General features: G+C 53.4%; 6 protein-coding genes across 6 annotated transcripts; 2 read left to right on the plus strand and 4 right to left on the minus strand.

The window, feature by feature from the left end:
* Positions 1–62: 62 nt before the first annotated feature.
* BBA_01363 (Rpp14/Pop5 family protein) lies at positions 63–663 on the plus strand (the record flags this gene model as incomplete). The annotated part of the gene is made up of 2 exons (XM_008596460.1): positions 63–276; positions 335–663. 2 exons carry the CDS (start codon positions 63–65, stop codon positions 661–663), a joined length of 543 nt encoding a protein of 180 aa, XP_008594682.1.
* A 7-nt stretch (positions 664–670) lies between these two features.
* Positions 671–1,847, minus strand: BBA_01364 (ATP-binding domain 1 family member B; the record flags this gene model as incomplete). The annotated part of the gene is made up of 3 exons (XM_008596461.1): positions 671–1,348; positions 1,399–1,724; positions 1,784–1,847. 3 exons carry the CDS (start codon positions 1,845–1,847, stop codon positions 671–673), a joined length of 1,068 nt encoding a protein of 355 aa, XP_008594683.1.
* A 365-nt stretch (positions 1,848–2,212) lies between these two features.
* Positions 2,213–6,851, plus strand: BBA_01365 (patatin-like phospholipase; the record flags this gene model as incomplete). Its single annotated transcript, XM_008596462.1, has 3 exons — positions 2,213–2,475; positions 2,524–5,315; positions 5,494–6,851. The coding sequence occupies 3 exons, from the start codon at positions 2,213–2,215 to the stop codon at positions 6,849–6,851; spliced, it is 4,413 nt and encodes a 1,470-aa protein (XP_008594684.1).
* Positions 6,852–7,070: 219 nt separating this feature from the next.
* Positions 7,071–8,896, minus strand: BBA_01366 (dopa decarboxylase (aromatic L-amino acid decarboxylase); the record flags this gene model as incomplete). Its single annotated transcript, XM_008596463.1, has 2 exons — positions 7,071–8,608; positions 8,848–8,896. 2 exons carry the CDS (start codon positions 8,894–8,896, stop codon positions 7,071–7,073), a joined length of 1,587 nt encoding a protein of 528 aa, XP_008594685.1.
* Positions 8,897–9,490: 594 nt separating this feature from the next.
* On the minus strand, positions 9,491–11,747 carry BBA_01367 (endomembrane protein 70; the record flags this gene model as incomplete). The annotated part of the gene is made up of 3 exons (XM_008596464.1): positions 9,491–9,509; positions 9,564–11,595; positions 11,666–11,747. The coding sequence occupies 3 exons, from the start codon at positions 11,745–11,747 to the stop codon at positions 9,491–9,493; spliced, it is 2,133 nt and encodes a 710-aa protein (XP_008594686.1).
* Positions 11,748–12,961: 1,214 nt separating this feature from the next.
* Positions 12,962–14,440, minus strand: BBA_01368 (arrestin-like protein; the record flags this gene model as incomplete). The annotated part of the gene is made up of 1 exon (XM_008596465.1): positions 12,962–14,440. The coding sequence occupies one exon, from the start codon at positions 14,438–14,440 to the stop codon at positions 12,962–12,964; it is 1,479 nt and encodes a 492-aa protein (XP_008594687.1).
* Between the last annotated feature and the right edge of the window lie 2,512 nt (positions 14,441–16,952).

Consider the following 16,952-nt stretch of genomic DNA (forward strand, 5'->3'; position numbering starts at 1 on the left):
CAGCGCTTCACTTCTCATCTCGCCACCAGCCTACAGCAAGTAAACAGCCTTAAGCCATCATCATGGTACGCATAAAGGAGAGATATCTTCTCGTCAATATACTCTATCCACCCGAGTCCGCCAACAAGCACAAATCTGCCGTGCCGTCCTTTGTGGTGCAGCATCAACCCACAGTGGAAAACCTTACGGCCCAGCTTCTTTTAAAGGCCATTCGCAACGACGTCTCTCTGCTATTTGGTGACCATGGCTTAGGGGCTCTTGGCGGAAACTTGGCAGGTATGTATATAAAGATGCCCGCGGCACCGCAGTCCATCATCTCTGATAACCCTACTAGTCAAATACTTGTCCCTGGCAACGTCAACCATCATTCTAAAGTGCCACAGGGAGCACTACCGCATGCTTTGGGCCGCGCTCACCCTCATGGACCATGTCCCGGTCAAGGATGGACGCCCATGTATTTTTCGCGTCGTGCGAGTGAGCGGCACCATACGGAAGGCTGAGGAGGAAGCAATTCGTCAAGCACGGGCTCTGATACTAGCAGCCAAAGACGGCAATGCCCTCAGTGCATTTTTACCTGTCGAGTCAGTCGACAACCACACAGAAGATGACGAAGAGGTTCAAGTAGAGGATGAAGATGTTGAAATGGTCAGCGACGACGGCTGACGGGGTATCATTGTTTTCTGATTACTTTGATGCCACTATCAGCTGGAACCGACATATCCCCAAAGTCTGGGTCCATCTCGGGGTTGCTTGGCGCCGACGGTTGCGGCGGCTGTACATCCATGTCCATGGCCTGCTGTTCCTGCTCGCGGCGGGCCTCCTCCTCCGCCTCCTGTTCCATCCGGTCATACTCATCCTTCTGATCTATCCATCGCTCCTGGATATCCTGAACGTCCATCAAGGATGCCTCATTTCGCATGGTCACTGCCCACACGGTGTCGTTTGCACCCTCGGCGCTGCCAAAGACGTATCCGCCGGCTCTATCTATTATCCGAAGAAGATGTGTCACGCTTTTCTTATTTTCAATTGCCAGCACTTCGTACCGCACCAGGCCATAGCTTTCAATCATGTTTGCAATGGCCTCGTTCAATTTTCCAAACTTGTCGCTTCGCAGCGCGGGAGATTCGGCCTCGAGATAGGGAGTCAGATACGTGAGGTCATCGACGTCTGTATAGTATTCGAGGTTGAAAGGGAGTTCGTCATAGGATGCGACTTTGTCAATCTTGGAGAGCACGTTGACGTGTGGCATATCCATTTGGATCATGGCGCGAAGGGAAAGCAGAACATTGGACACGTATAGGGAGGGTTGGCTGAGGCAGATGGAATCTGAGAGGTGAACAGCAACAAACTTGACAGCATTAGCGCAAGCATCATCGAATGAATGTCAACGTAACTTACTCGGAAGCCGTTTTTCTGTAATTTGTAGATTATGTTTCGTAAGGAGTTGTGATGTGTATATAGCTCGACTTGTCCAGGGCAGTCAAATAAAATATAATCCTGATCAAATTCTTTCAGGCCCTCTTCCAGCCATTCGTAGTTGTGCTCCAGCTCTTCGAGGGCGTAGAGAATGCCGCCGTTGGGACCGAGTCTGTCCTCTCGCATAATGTCTTCGAGCTTGACGAGGCTCCGGATATCGAGAGCGCACGGGTAATTTGTATGGTCATTTGCTGGGTCAAGATTCACGACGGAGCATGCGCGGCCGATTGCGCCCATGAATTGGTGCACTGTCGCCGAGTTAGTACCGCCATGGTGATGTGGCTCGGTGGTGGTGGGTGCGACGTACTGCCATCGCAGTAGGTGCTCTTGCCCGAGCCTGGGCTACCTAGCACGAGCTGAGCAAAGGGCATCGGGATGCCTCGGATATTTTGACGTCTGCTTCTTTTTCGGGCTGTTCTCAAGGCTCGCGATGCCTTGTACTGTGAGCTGTTAAAAGGTCAAACGGTCGAGCTTGCTTTTATCTTAGGTAGGATTACAGCGTGTGCCCCTCCAAAAGCCGCCCCAACTTTTCGGTGGGCCTTGCACTGTAGCGGCGAAACCTCGGGCGCTGGAATTCGCTAACTAAAAATTCTAGCTGCCAAAAGCTCCTCCCAAACTAATTTTCCCTTACCCACGCAAAAATCTCCTCAGCTCTCCTTCCGCCCGCAGCTTTCTCGCTGACTGGCACGCCAACCTGCATAATGCCCTGCCACCGCGTCAGAGCTCATAACCAGTCATGGCGTCCGACCTGTCAACTGCTGCCACTCTGGCGGGCAGTCTCACTGTCGACATACCCGTCATGAGCACTTCGGCCGTTGAGGAGGTCTCCAAGGCAAGCTTCGGCTGGTTCGGCATCCTTGGCTGGATCGTCCTCAGCTTGATCAACCTCGTGTCCATGGCCCTCTACTGGTCCGCCCGCATCGTCACCATCACCATTCCTAGCCTACTCTACGCGCTGCTTTCTGCAAGCTGGACGGTGACGATGAACGCTACTACGCTGTACGTATTGAACACCTCTCGACTTGTGCCAGTCCTAACACCTTGCAGCATCTTCATAATGGTAGCAATTGCTTCAGCAGTTAGCTGGGTAGTGCGATATCGCATCCTCAACATGTACTCGCGACTACCACCCGAGCCTCAACGCAAGGAGCCAGACATCGATCTCTTCCCCGATACCCACGAGGAAGGCATGAAATCGGGGCTCTCCAATTATCTAGACGAGTTTCTTAGCGCCATCAAGATATTTGGCTATCTCGAGAGACCCGTTTTTCACGAATTGACCCGGAGCATGCAAACCAGGAAACTGATTGCAGGAGAGACGATCAACTTGGAAGAAGAAAAAGGCTTCTGCATTGTTGTCGATGGTCTGGTGGATATTTTCGTCAAGACCGGCCAAGATGCCCGCCATTCGGGCTACTCGTCAGCCGATCAGTCTTGCCATGCCTCCTCCGAAGACGAAGAATACATGGCCCGGGGCCAGCAACAGTATCATCTTCTGACGGAAGTCAAGAATGGCGCGCCCATGTCTTCTTTATTTTCCATCATGTCCCTCTTTACTGAGGATGTCAAGTTGACAGTCGTGGATGAGGAAGAAGGCGCTGAAACCGGCCCCTTCGTGCCAGCGTCAATGCCAAGTACTCCAAAGCTCAATGCTAGGTCTGGCAGGCATATTATGGTGCCCGACCGCGACGCACCGCCGCAGGCGTCGTACGGAGTTACAGGCCCCAATATACCCCCCATGTCTCTCAACGATGCAGTGCCTACCATTCACCAACCACCGCAGAGACCTAAGGCACTGAAGCGACGTGTCTCGCAGTCTGTTCATCCGGACATCATTGCCCGAGCGACGGTGGACACCACAATTGCAATCATACCTGCTCAGGCATTCCGAAGACTCATCAAGATTTATCCCAAAGCCACAGCCCACATCGTCCAGGTTATTCTTTCACGATTCCATCGTGTAACCCTCGCACACGCCTTCAATTACCTAGGCTTGACCGGTGAAGTTCTTCAGACAGAAAAGAATATTCTCAAATACACTTCTTGTCAACTCCCCAATGTCTTGCGTGGAGACGCTCTCTCGCGATTAAAGGAAAAATTCAAGCGCGAGAGAGAACGAATGAAGGATGGTCAAGAATCGAAGGGTATTGCATTACACAATTCTACCGTCAGTCGCCGACGACGTGCGAATACAGCCCTCCGCAAAGATGCGGTGATGCATGCCCTATCTAAGCAGCGCACTTCGTCCATGTCTAGCAATGTTGGTTCGCCGCACGAACGTTCCTCTCGTCACAATAAGCCACAACCTGGTGACCTGCTAGCCAATATTCATCAGGCTCGAAGCGTTCAAACCCCGTCGGGCTTAGATCCCAAAACACCGCTTGCTCAGCAGTCTTTCAATCCCTTTGATTCCGAGAAACATGCAAGAATATCTGTCGACCCACGCGATCTTGCTGAAGAAGATGACCTGTTCCGCACTTGCATTCTCGAGTGCATCTTCAAGACCCTTGGTCTCGATCACGGTGGTACAAACTCTAGAGAGCCAGAATCGATAGAAGCATCTCCACGTATAGGTTACATGGACCAACGGCGGGCACGGACGGCTTTTGCGAGCAATGCTTTTGGGTTTATGGGCCCATTCGAGACGTCGATCGATGGCGAAACCGAATCTGTTACCTCTAGTAACATGGGGTTACATGGGACGCCGAGTGCTTATCTGCTCTCGCAAGAGATGAAGAATGAGATGGAAATCGTCTTCTTCCCAAAGGGGTCTGTCCTAATTCAACAGGGAGAAAGAACACCCGGTATATATTATGTGATCGATGGTTTCCTGGATATTGGCGTAAGCAAGGAAACTTCCCGTGATATCCTGCACAAGAACCGACCAAAAACACCAGAGACGAAAAGCCCGGACAGGCCTAGTAGCGGCGGTAGCCACGATCGAACAGAAACTCGAAAACACAGTGCTCGTCGCCGCAGCGTTGCTCTGGTGAAGCCTGGTTGTATTGCGGGATATATCGGCGGTGTCTCGTCTTACCGCTCCTACATTGATGTAGTGGCAAAGACGGACGTCTATGTTGGCTTCCTTCCCCGTGCGTCTTTGGAGAGAATTATCGACAAGTATCCGATCATTCTACTCACCATGGCAAAGAGGTTGACTAGTATTCTGCCACGTCTCATCTTGCACATTGATTTTGCCCTGGAATGGGTTCAAGTCAATGCAGGCCAGGTCATTTTTCACAACGGCGACGAGAGCGAGGCTATCTACGTGGTTTTGAACGGTCGACTTCGACTTGTCGAGGATAGGAAAGATGGCGGTGTTGAGGCAAAAGCCGAGTACGGTCAAGGTGAAAGTGTTGGAGAGCTCGAAGTGCTCACAGAAACAGCTCGCTCCGGAACCCTGCACGCAATTCGTGACACCGAGATTGTCAAATTCCCACGGACGCTGTTCAACAGTCTCGCGCAAGAGCATCCCAATATCACCATCAAGATTTCAAAAATCATAGCGGCTCGTATGAGGGCCATGGTGGATGACCCATCGAGTGTATTTGGTGCCGACGCCGGCTCTGGCTCCATCCGAAATCACGGTAAATCTACGATGAATTTGCGGACTGTCGCAATCCTGCCAATTACTGCAGGTGTACCTGTGGTTGATTTTGCCAGTCATCTCATGAACGCACTTTCTCAAATGGGTATGCCGAATGGTGCTACCTCACTCAACCAAGCCGCCATTCTGAACCATTTGGGCAAGCATGCTTTCAGCAAAATTGGAAAGCTACGACTGTCTCAGTACTTGGCCGATTTGGAAGAAAAGTATGGACTCGTGGTTTATGTTGCCGGTAAGACCTTTTCCTTTTACTCTTGTACCCTTTCTCGCAATCGAATGATGAGCAATCTAAAGCCAAAGGCACCGCCGCTGATGGTTCTTTAAATTCTAATTTTTTCCTGACACGATTGACTACTACACTCTACCAAATCTCTTAATCCAGGATTTGACAGTAGCTAACGTCTCAATAGATACCAGTGTTAATTCACCTTGGACGCAAACTTGTATCGCACAGGCCGACAGCATCCTGTTGGTTGGCTTGGCGGTAGGATCGCCTGAAATAGGCGAGTATGAGCGATTCATGCTCGGCATGAAGTCGACCGCCTGGAAATCGTTGGTATTACTACATGCAGAACGCTATTCAAAGCCGGGCCTGACTAGGTCCTGGCTACGAAACCGTATGTGGATCAACGGCGGCCATTTCCACATCCAGATGGCTTTTACAAACAACGAGGTCAGGGTAATTCCGACTTCGAAGAAGCTCGGCCAAACGCTCAAGCAACAGCTGCAAATCTTGCAAATTGAGATTCAAAAGTATACGACGAAAAAAGCTCAGCGCTATTACATCCCTGACTCGCCAATGAAGAGCGATTTTCATCGCCTAGCTCGTCGGCTCTGCGGCAAGTCTATCGGCCTTGTTCTCGGCGGTGGCGGAGCGCGTGGTATTGCTCACATAGGCATCATTCGAGCAATCGAGGAAGCAGGTATTCCTATCGATATTGTGGGCGGCACATCCATAGGTTCATTCGTAGGAGCCTTGTACGCGCGTCATGCCGATGTGGTGCCCATGTTTGGCCTTGCGAAGAAGTTTGCTGGCCGCATGGCAAGTCTATGGCGTTTTGCACTTGACTTGACCTACCCCTCTGCTTCCTATACCACTGGCCATGAGTTCAACCGAGGTATCTTCAAAGCTTTTGGCAAAACACAGATTGAAGACTTTTGGCTCGAATTCTACTGTAATACCACCAACATTACAAAGAGTCGAAACGAGTTCCATACCAGCGGCTACGCATGGCGTTATATTCGCGCATCCATGTCTCTTGCTGGCTTGCTTCCGCCTTTGTGCGACGAAGGCAGTATGCTACTCGATGGTGGCTACGTCGACAATTTAACTGTCTCGCACATGCGGGGGCTCGGTGTTTCGAGCATCTTTGCTATTGACGTTGGTGCCGTTGATGACGACACACCGCAGACGTATGGCGACTCCCTGTCGGGCATGTGGGCATTTTTCAATCGCTGGAACCCATTTTCGTCGCACCCCAACCCGCCGACGCTGGCCGAGATTCAGGCGCGCCTTGCCTACGTCTCGAGCATCGATGCGCTCGAGAGCGCCAAGCAAATCGAGGGCTGCATTTACATGCGGCCTCCGATTGAGGCATACGGGACCCTCGACTTTGCCAAGTTTGACGAGCTGTACCGTCTCGGATACAACTACGGCCAGGACTTTATGAAGAAGCTGCGCGAGCAGGGCAAGCTGCCGCTGTCTGAGGAAGCGGAAGCGAAGCAGTCTATGCGGCGCACGACTGCACGCAGAAGAGCAAGCATATAGATATAATTATACAGATGAATGAATGCACAAGAAGTACTGCGTAATACACGATTCGCGCCCATTGAATACACGCAAATTTTGGATCCGTCATCTTGGTTTATTGGCCTAATGTAGAGTAATGCAACGCAATACACGTCTCGTCAGCATACACTGTTTCTCTTCATCTATATACAAGAAAGAATCGCTTGATTTACATCTTGTGCCTCGTTGTCTAGTTTATCACTGCGTATTCTTTACCTTGGCCAGCAGCGCCTCCGTCTCCTTGACAATCAAGTCAAACGTGGCCTGGACGTGCTCCTCGCGAACCGCCGCCGTGCTCGTAGACACGCGAATCGCAAACTTTCCATTCACCACGGTACTCGTCAAATACACCTTGCCCGACGCGTTGAGCGTCTCGTAGAGCGTCTCGGTGCGCGCGTTCCTCTCCTGCTCGTCGGCGCCGACGACGCGAAACGAGACCAAGGCGAACCTGGCGCGCGTAAACAGCGTAAAGAGGTCCGGCCGCGCGGCCAGCTTGTCGTCGAGCGACTGGCCGAGGCGGATGCCGCGGGCGACGTGCGCGCGCAGGCCGGCGATGCCGTAGCTGCGCAGCACGAACCAGAGCTTGAGGGAGCGGAAGCGGCGGCCGAGCGGGATCTGCCAGTCGCGGTAGTCGGTGACGAGGTCCGAGTCGCTGAATTCGTTGCGCAGGTAGGCGGGCTTGATGCTGAGCGCGGTGATGAGGTCGGCGCGGGACCGCACCCACACGGCGGAGCAGTCAAAGGTGGTGAGGAGCCACTTGTGCGGGTTGAAGTTGAAGGAGTGAAAGGAGGCGAAGGGAGGCGTCAGGTGCTGGTACTCGGGGAGCAGCAGCGCGGAGCCGGCAAAGGCGCCGTCGACGTGCACCCAGACCTCGCCGCGGGGCGCAGCAGCAGCAGCAGCAGCAGCAGCAGCAGTATCACCGTTGCTAGTGGTAGTGGTGGTGCCATTACTGTTGCTCTTATTGTTGTTGTTGTCAGCGGCTAGCGTCGCGGCAATTCCCACAAAGTCGTCGACGGCGCAAACGTCGGTCGAGCCAAACGTCGCCGTGAGGTAAAACGGCTCGAGGCCCTTGCCGCGCAGCTGCGCGAGCTTGGCGGCCAGCGCCTCGCCCGTCATGGCGTACCCGCTCTCCTCGTCGACCGGCACCGTGTCGAACCTGACGCCCAGCACCTGCGCCGCCTTTTTGGTGCTCGAGTGCGCGCCGGCGCTGCCCAGCGCGACCAGCCTGCTCCTGTGCCGCCACGTCTGCTCCTCCTTGTCCTCGCCCTCGGGCAGGTGCGCCGTCGCCTGCGCCAGATACCTGTCCCTCGCCGCGACCATGACGGTGACAATGGCCTCGGACGCGCTGCCGTGGAGCACGCCGCCTCCGTGCGTGGGGCCGCCGCTCAGGAAGCACTCGGGGAGCGCGAGGGCCTTGGCGAGCCAGTCGAGGACGACCGTCTCGAGCTCGGTGACGGCCGGGGAGCAGATCCAGTTGAAGTGGGCGCCGTTGAAGGCGTTGGACCACATCTCGGCAATGTTGGCCGGGTGGCTGGCCGTGCACGCAAAGAACGCCATGAAGCCCGGGTGCGCCCAGTGCGTGATGCCGGGGAGAATCTTGGACTGCAGGTCCGCGGTTATGGCGTCCATCGACTCGCCCTCAAACGGCGCCGCGTCGGGGAGCAGCGGGCGGAGGTAGCCGGGGGAGACGTCGGCGAGGACGGGACGCGACGGGATCGATTCATAGTAGTCGGCGACTGCAGAGACGCGGCGGGAAAAAAAAGACAACTGGGTTAGCCTGGGGGTTTTGTGAGCAGAAACAGGCGAGTTTGTTGCGGTTCGTTGCGGCGCGGGGGTGGTGGTGACGGGTGTGGGGGGAAGGAGTAGGTAGGAAACAAAGAGGCGGGTGGTGCAGCTGAGATCGGGCAGCTGCTGCGCTGCCTGCCAGGGAACGTGCAGAAAAGAGGAACAAGAGACCAGGAAGCCGATTACATACTCTCATCGACGGCCTTTTTGGCCTGCTTTCTATACTCGTTGATATCCATGATGTGTCGTTGCGGTGGTGCGCGGTTTGGTGCACGACAGAAACTTGGCTCTAAATACCACGCAAGCTAAAAGCAAAGAATATCTAAGCTTGTCAATTGACCAAGTCACGCAAACGGCAGTAGGGTGGGGGGGAGATGTCCATCGAATGTCAAAAAGGTCACCGCAGGGCGTGAATACGAAAAGCCAATAGCCAATAGTTTAAAAATGGAATCGCCCGGAATCGCGTTTCCGAACAGCCTCTGGGGCTCGTCCAGTCTCGTAAAAAGAGGTCCGCGCTAGTTTGCAGTGTGTGGGGAGCAAGGCGAAAGGGACGACCGGTTGCGTTGACCTGAAAGTCGATATCCGCTGAACAAGAGAACGAGTAGAAAGGAGTTGCTCAATTATTCGCTAAGCAAGTAGAGTATAAAAAAATATGTAAATGGTAGAAATTACCCGGTGCGGTAAGGCATGTTGCCTCCTCCTCTCGCAAGAATCGCTGAAGAAAAAAATAGTGATGCCCGTGCTACGCCGTGTAAACTGAAAACATCTACAGACTCCAGATTCTAACATCATTCCGGTTCGTAAAGATGAGCGAGTCGCCAAGCACTGGTTGCTTAGTCGACCTTGATGGCGCTGCAACATAGTAAGTACATGATCAAATCATCGTTTTTGCCCGAGTTAACATACCTGTATATCCGCCTCACAAATGCATAGGCGCTCAAAAAGCCAATCGTGCCCGTCAAGAGGCCGTACACGCAGCACGCGATCAACGTGTATATAAAAAACAGCATGCTGCTCACAAATCCTGTAATGTGCAGCTTAAACATGTAATACCACACAGAGTATGCAAAGATCCAGACGGCGCTGCTGCCGCCCACGAAAAATGATTGCCACCACCAGTGGTAGTTTTCCGAGCACAGCTGAATGTAAATGGTCACGACCGTTACCTCAGCAATCGTCACGACCAGAATCACCGACACGACTGCAAGGAAGCCAAACATGTAGTAGTAGCCACTCTTGTTCTGCCACAGTGACTGGAACACAAAAAGCAGCTCGATGAAGATGACGGCAAATGGAATCAAGCCCGCCAGCAGCACCGCCTGCATCGACTTGCTGTACCATGCGTGGTTCGGCAGCTGACGAGGAATAGTCGTGGTTCTGGTGGGATGCTGCCACCCACCAGCCTTGACGAAGCCGTAGTACGCGCCAGCGTACACCAGCGGCACCTGGAAGCAGAGCCACAGGACCACAATCAGAACAAGCGAGCCAAATGGAATGGCCGTGCTGGAGGCCTGCGCCCACACAAACAAATTCACAATGAATACGAGCCCAAACATGAGCCCAGGAAACAGCAGCGCTGTCACCATGGCGTTCTTGCGATAGTCTTTGCCATCAAAGCTCTTGAACACACGCGCGGAAAAGTAGCCTGAAAAGACGCCCGCAAATACGAATAAGCCCACACCAACACTGATGAAACCACCACGGAAGCTGGGGTTCAAAAATCCCAGAGCGCTGAGTAACACCAGCCCCAGGGCCATGAAAAGGAGCTGCATGCCGGACCCCACGAGTGGCGCGAGCAGATAGCCACGCTGAGGTGCTCGAAAGACGTCTGTGTGCAGCTGTTTCCAGCCCGTTACATCTTCCAAAGCCTCTTCAGTATCAGAGAGATCAGCATCCAGACCATCGCCCCCTTGGTCCAATAATCCTGTGGGCACGTCTTTCTTGACCCGCTTGCCACGAGACTTGCTCTCCATCGTCTCCTTGTAGCCTTTGATGTCCGAGTTGACGGTGCGCGCAAAAATGACCATAACAATGGCGGTCAACATGCCGCAGATGATGAGGGAGTTGACAATGGCAAGCCAGTGAATGCGCGCACCATCCTCCTGGTTGACAAAGTACAGATCCCAGCGGTGGGACCACTCGATCGTATTGTCTTCTCTAAAGTATACCGAGTATGTGTACGGAACAGTTAGAGTGCCAGACTCACTATCGTCATCGAATGATCGTCGCTCGGTCTGCAGCAACATTTCGTCGCTATAACGCGGCGCGGTTTCTGTCGTCGTGTTGGGTCCCATGTGGAGCTCTAGTGCGTGCTCAACATGCTGCAAGTCGACGGGACAGCCCTCAGCGTCGCGTTTGCTTCCATTGCCAATGCTCTTGGGATAGACCTCGAAGCCTACCACAATGTTCTCGCCACGGTCGCCAGCCTTGCCAGGGGCCTTGCGATAGCGAATGACAATCGTGTGGTGGTTGTTCAGGTAGTAGTGGGTTTGCCCAGTCGAGGGCGACAATTCGCTGTAACCAAGCTTGAACCCCGAAGCATAGTATTTTCGTGTCTTGTCGACACTGACGTAGCTTGTGGCGCCGGGCAGGTTATCGACGATCCACTCGGTCACGTAGGTCTCACGGATCATCTCCTTGGCGCGCCGCAGGTCATCTGCGTTGAGCTCCTTGGTGCAGAGAGCTTTGCAATGCGTCTCCTTATTCATAATCAATTCAATGTCGGACGTTCGGATTCGATCGCCACGGAGGACTTCGCCAAGATTGAGGGGCACGTTCTTGCCGCTAAGCAGGCCACCAAGAGATTTGGTATGTTCTGACGGAGGACAGACAAATGGGAGGTCGTAGTACGCATACTGAAGCTGGGTGCTGTCGGAGTAGACTTTGTTGACCATGAGAGGCACCGGCTCGCCAGTTTTGTAGCTTTTGATCGAGTATCCTACCTCCAAGTTAGCCACGACCTAGGCACAAAGAAGAAGCGGCGAGGCCGCGCGCAAGGTGCGACATACCTGGGATGTAAAAGGCATCTACAAAAGACAGTAGCAACAGGGACGCCAGACCACCAAGGCCAGAAGCTCGTAGCCTGACCATGGTGCACAAGCAAACTGTCAGGTCGTGCGACACGGGGTAGAGAGTATTGGGCTCGGCTGCTTCGGAGTCAAGAATGAGTGCGGCAGAGACGATCTGGGGCTAAAGATGTGTTGGATCGAAGTCGATGGCGCGCAGATAATTTTCAATCACGCATCAAGATTTGAGCCCCTCACGAGCAGTTCGAATAGGAGCTGTGGTTGGAATTGGGGGTGAAAACGAGTGTAATGGGCACTAATGGCCACGCAGGATCGACAAGGGTGAATACGAGGGGAGCTCGGGGTGTAACGAGGAGGCACAATTGAAAAAGGCGTCTCGTACAATGCTGATTTGGATGGAATAAGGGTTGCGTCGACTAGGTCGTGAAACTGTGTCACGGAAGCGAGAGAAAAAGAGAAAGGGTTGAGGAGAAATGAAGCTAACGCTAAATGCACAAATGCAATCCATCTGTCTTGATGAGCGATACAGGGTGCAAGGGGCGGGGCCGATTGAACGATGGGGCACGGAATGTGAGGTCCCACCGCAACGGATGGTCAATTGGCCTTTTTTTTAGGGTGAGCACATCGCTGTAATCAAGCATTTACAGTGGACTTTTGGTCTTTGCCACGCACTGTACGAAGAGGCTGCTGGTACACAATTCGGAGGGAAGAAAAGGGGGGCCCAACCAGCAATTGGCAGCCCGACGGTACTTTATTTTTAGCGGCGAATCAGGCCGCCCAATTTCTGCGGAAGTGCCCGACGACCAATCACGTGCCGCGCAGCTGCCACGCCTCGCAACCAGGTCCGAACCATGGTCCATAAGTTAACTACTTGCATGGATCGGCAATGACATGATGGATCTAGCGGGCTGATGCGCAACACAAAAACCGATGCTGACATCTTGAAGCCTATAGAGATTTTGACCATGTCGTGATTGCAAAAGTGAATGTGTTGAGAACTGCTCTTCTAAGAGCCAGTATGTCTGTCATTATATTACCGAGTATATCTATGTATCCTTTGTAGCAGATGATGTGTAACCTTCAGAATGACCAATACCTAGAAAAAAAGACAACGCTCGCAAATGTCTATACATTTTACATTTCCCACGTAGACGCTTGAAGAGTCTAGTATCAACTATAGAATGCTCCTAAGAAAATGATCGAGTTTGAGAGCAAGGCTATAAGAAACAAAAAAGCAAATTCTCAGTGAATGGCAGGTCGTGGGTATCGTTATGGAAATTAGGCGACCGGTGCTACTTGCATGGCCGCTCTACGGCTCAGCTCGCTGTAGCCAGGTAAAAGAGTGTTGGTCTGAGGTGCGTCGTCAGAGGCGGCGCGGCGAATGCGCGGGCGGAGGTAGCTGTCCGCCTCGGCCTCGTGGTCACGGGCCATGACGCTCTCGAAGCTGGGTAGCGCGCCACCCTGGGGATCGTCGTAAATCGTCTCAACGCCGACTTGGACGGGCACCGACAGTGTCATGGTAGTGTTGGTGGGTCCGACACTGACGCACAGCTGAAGGACGTAGGTACGTGAGATTAAGCACGAGTGGAAGGTGGGCAAGAAGATCTTGCGGTTGGTATTGGTGATGGTGAAGGGAAGATCGAGGCTGGCGACATGCTTGATAGGCGAGGCGGCCTTTTTGTTGCCGCTGCTCTTACCTACGGCGTCACTGTCCGGCGACAGGTTCGAGGTTGAGTAGCCCGAGTCGCGACGACCCGCGTCAACTTTTTCCTGCAGCCAAGAGATCTTGTCTACAGGCGTGTTGAAGAGGTTGCTCGTCGTGGTGTAGTTGAGGCACGGGTTGCTGTGATACGCGGTACGCGGGCCCAGATTAGGTAGGTAGTTGACGGGGGCAGCGCCGAAAAAGGTCGTAGATAGCAGCTTGCCCGAGACCGAGTTGATCTTGGGCGGGGCGGTGTCGACTGAGTCGGGAACGAACTCGAGCTTGATATGCGCGACCGGCATGGACGCATCGCGGCCGTCGGCGGAGAACATGACGGCCTCGGGCTGGGTCGAGGTGGCCGTCAATTTTCCCGTCTTGGCAGAGAAGAGGTTCTTACGAATCGTCTTGGTCTTGCTCATGGTATAACGCTCGTCACGAAATGTAATGTCGAGGGGCGCATCTTCAGGACTGGCGGGGAGCACCTTGACGACGTGCTGGCCTTCCATGACCTTGAAAGCTGGAGCGTCCCGGTCCTGCTTGACGGCGCGAGCCTTGACGGCGTACTCGATCTGGGCCATCTCGGGGGCCAGGTCGTCAGCGCTCCAGAAGCCAATGGTCGGGGGCAGGCGCAAGTGGTGGTCGAGGACAGTGTCGACATCGCACTGATGCTTGCAGGCTCCAATGGGGAGCTGGTGAGGGACGACAAAGTGGAAGGGTATGGTGTATGTGCGGCCGGCCTTGAAGACACGGTCCTCGGGAATATCGTCCTCGGAAATGGGCATGCGCAGTTTCAGGAAAGGTCTGAATGAGTGTGAGGGGTACTGCTGGACAAAGTCTAGGCGTGTGGCGGCGATGCCAGTGAAGACAATGTCAAAGTGGTCAAAGGCAACGTCGCGCGCCGTCTTGACAATGGCGCGGCCAGCAACGACGGAACCCGAAGTGTAGACTTTGGAGTTGTAATGGCGATCGATTATGACATCAATGGTAGGCTTAAGGGCGGCTACCGCCTTGGAGCGAGCAGCCGCCCGGCCGGTAGGGTCATTGGCGTCGGGCATTACGTATTAAATTTCTCAAGAGATTTTCAGACTTGTGTAATCGGTATGAAAATGCTTCGGGTGCGTTTTATTTGCGTTGCTTGCGTTGTTGGTAGATCGAGCTTGTATAGAGAATTGCGCGTGTGTAAGTGCGGCGATCCCAGATATATACCTAGGTGGACGATGCCGTGTGAATGACGTGCGTGTGTGGATGACAAATGGTCGAGCGCGAGGCTGGCAAAGGGCGCGACTTGTCAAGTTGGCGGCAGAATTAAATATTAGGAAACACCAGCTGCCGATCAACGAGCGAGCAAGTATTGTGGGAGGGTTGAGGTGCAGTGATGAGGAGGATGCGACGAGAAGGTTTCAAGCAATAGGTAGGCAAGCAGGTCGGGCAAAGGTGTGAGGGCAGAAGCTCTTTTTTATTTCACACGGAAGGCAAGCTGGCGCTAGTCACTTGACATGGGGACGAAGGGGTACTTTTTCCAGATAAAAAATTGGAGAACGAGCTTGACAGGCGAAAAAGAAAAGGCAATTCAGCACGGGAAAGTAAAAATAAATAATGAAGACCTAATACAACGGGTATAGGGGTGGCCAAAGAGGCTCAAAGTCGGATCGAAACGGCCGCGTGCAACAACATGGCTCGGATGACTGGAGCGTGTCTGTAGCAGAGCTCCAAGTCTAGGAGGGGTGTGGAGGGGCGAAAAAAAGGACCCCGAGAGGGTCAAGCTCCAGCATCTCCAGCATCTCCAGCATCTGGCAGGGCCCGAGCTCTGGTTGGCTCGTCTGTTTGCGTGGGTTGGGCTGGCAACTGGCAGCTGGGCAGCTGGAAAGAGCGCAAACGCAAACGCAAACGCAAACGATGGTGAATTAGTTATGCCGGCTACTGCCAGCTGCTACCAGCTGCTCCCAGTCATGCATTTGTCTGCGGTACGTAATAGGACGGGTGTGGCAAGAGCAAACGCCAACTTCTACTACAAATCTACCTAAGATAAATAGGTATGGAAGCGCTGTAATAGGAGCGTGTTACATGTGTTACAGCGCTCTTACAGAACCTTCGTCCTCCGATTCGGACCCCATTTAGAAGGTGTTTACTTGGTGTGCTTGGGTCGGCGGGCAAAACTAGAAAATTCTGTAGCTCGCGCCACGACCCAAAAAAAAGATTCCATCACTCATGGAAAAATTCTGCCATCTCCATCACGAGCACTACAGAGGAATCACACACGATGCTCCCAAACATGCATCACCAGCCTAATACCTTTACAACACCGCCATCATCAGCGCTCATCATGTCTCATCATCGCACATGAACTTTCCGCATTTTTCTACGCCGTCATCTTGTTGACTTGTTTATTTTTCTTTTCTCGCCCCTTGCCACGAACGTAGGTGGGAGGCTTGCCGATGGGAGGGGGAGGAACGGAACGTCCGAGAACCGCGCTGGTTCATTACACAAGCACCAGGAAAAAGTATGAGGCTGAGGTTCACGATGCCTGGTCTCTTTAGTCAGGCACTCCCTGCCATGACGAGAGAAGACGCCCCTGTCATCCCCTCCCACCAAGTCATGAAGCTCCTCCCACCATCTTGTCATCAGCAACCCGTATGAGCGGTGACTTGCCAGTTGCCAGGTCATACATGATGATGAATGACAGAGCGCCTTGAAGCTAAATCTCGATGTGATGCCGTGTCAGCCATTGATGAGCTCGATGAGCGTGCAGAGTGTACTGGTGTCGGGCCGCAAGTGGCTCCTATGATTTCATACAGCTCCATCAAGTGGCACCAGTTTGCGATGGCGAACTGTACGAAAGAGAAGAATAAGCGACTTGCACGACTGTGCGAGGTCCAGTATTTTGCTTGTGAGGCTCGGCGGGGGGTACCGGTAATGGCTGCGCGTCACGCCACACGGAATCTACGAGGCGGTTGCTCACATTGCGAAAGCATACCCACCCACGACGGCGGCGGCTATGGGACCCAACCTGCTTTTTTGAAGCCATTATAAATGTTGCTTCTCGACGGTCATCGATTCGTCCATGTTGAGTAGCGGTATCGAGGTCACAGATACCACGGCATGACGTGACAGCTCCTTTGCACTCATCAGCTCATTAGGGGCCCTTGCGATCCGTCGTTCCCCTTCCATTACTACGGTACTACCTATGTGCATATGCGCCGGGAGCCACGAGGTCATTGCTCGAACTCCATGTTCAAATCATCTGGAACAAAGTCTGGTTCGGTCTCGAACTTTTTTGATGGGGCGGCTACGCTGCCCTTTCGGCGGTGGATCGGAGGTTATGCGGGAATGAGGAAATGATGAAGTAACAAGCTGGAAGCCACCAGCCAAAGGAGCCTCCTGCAAGCCATGCCGCTGCCACCACGGACGCAGCCTAGCAACCTAACTAGCTCGTCATCCCATTTCCCCATTATTCCCCAATATTTCGATGGCTCAACTTTTTCAAGGGCGGCTCACTAGTGCGCTTCCGTCAGCGGGAATGCAATCTGATGCCCTATTTGGGAACAGTGCTGGCAGCGGATAGGGCAA

Source organism: Beauveria bassiana (genome assembly GCF_000280675.1).
Source record: "Beauveria bassiana ARSEF 2860 unplaced genomic scaffold BBA_S00003, whole genome shotgun sequence".
Classification (NCBI taxonomy): domain Eukaryota; kingdom Fungi; phylum Ascomycota; class Sordariomycetes; order Hypocreales; family Cordycipitaceae; genus Beauveria; species Beauveria bassiana.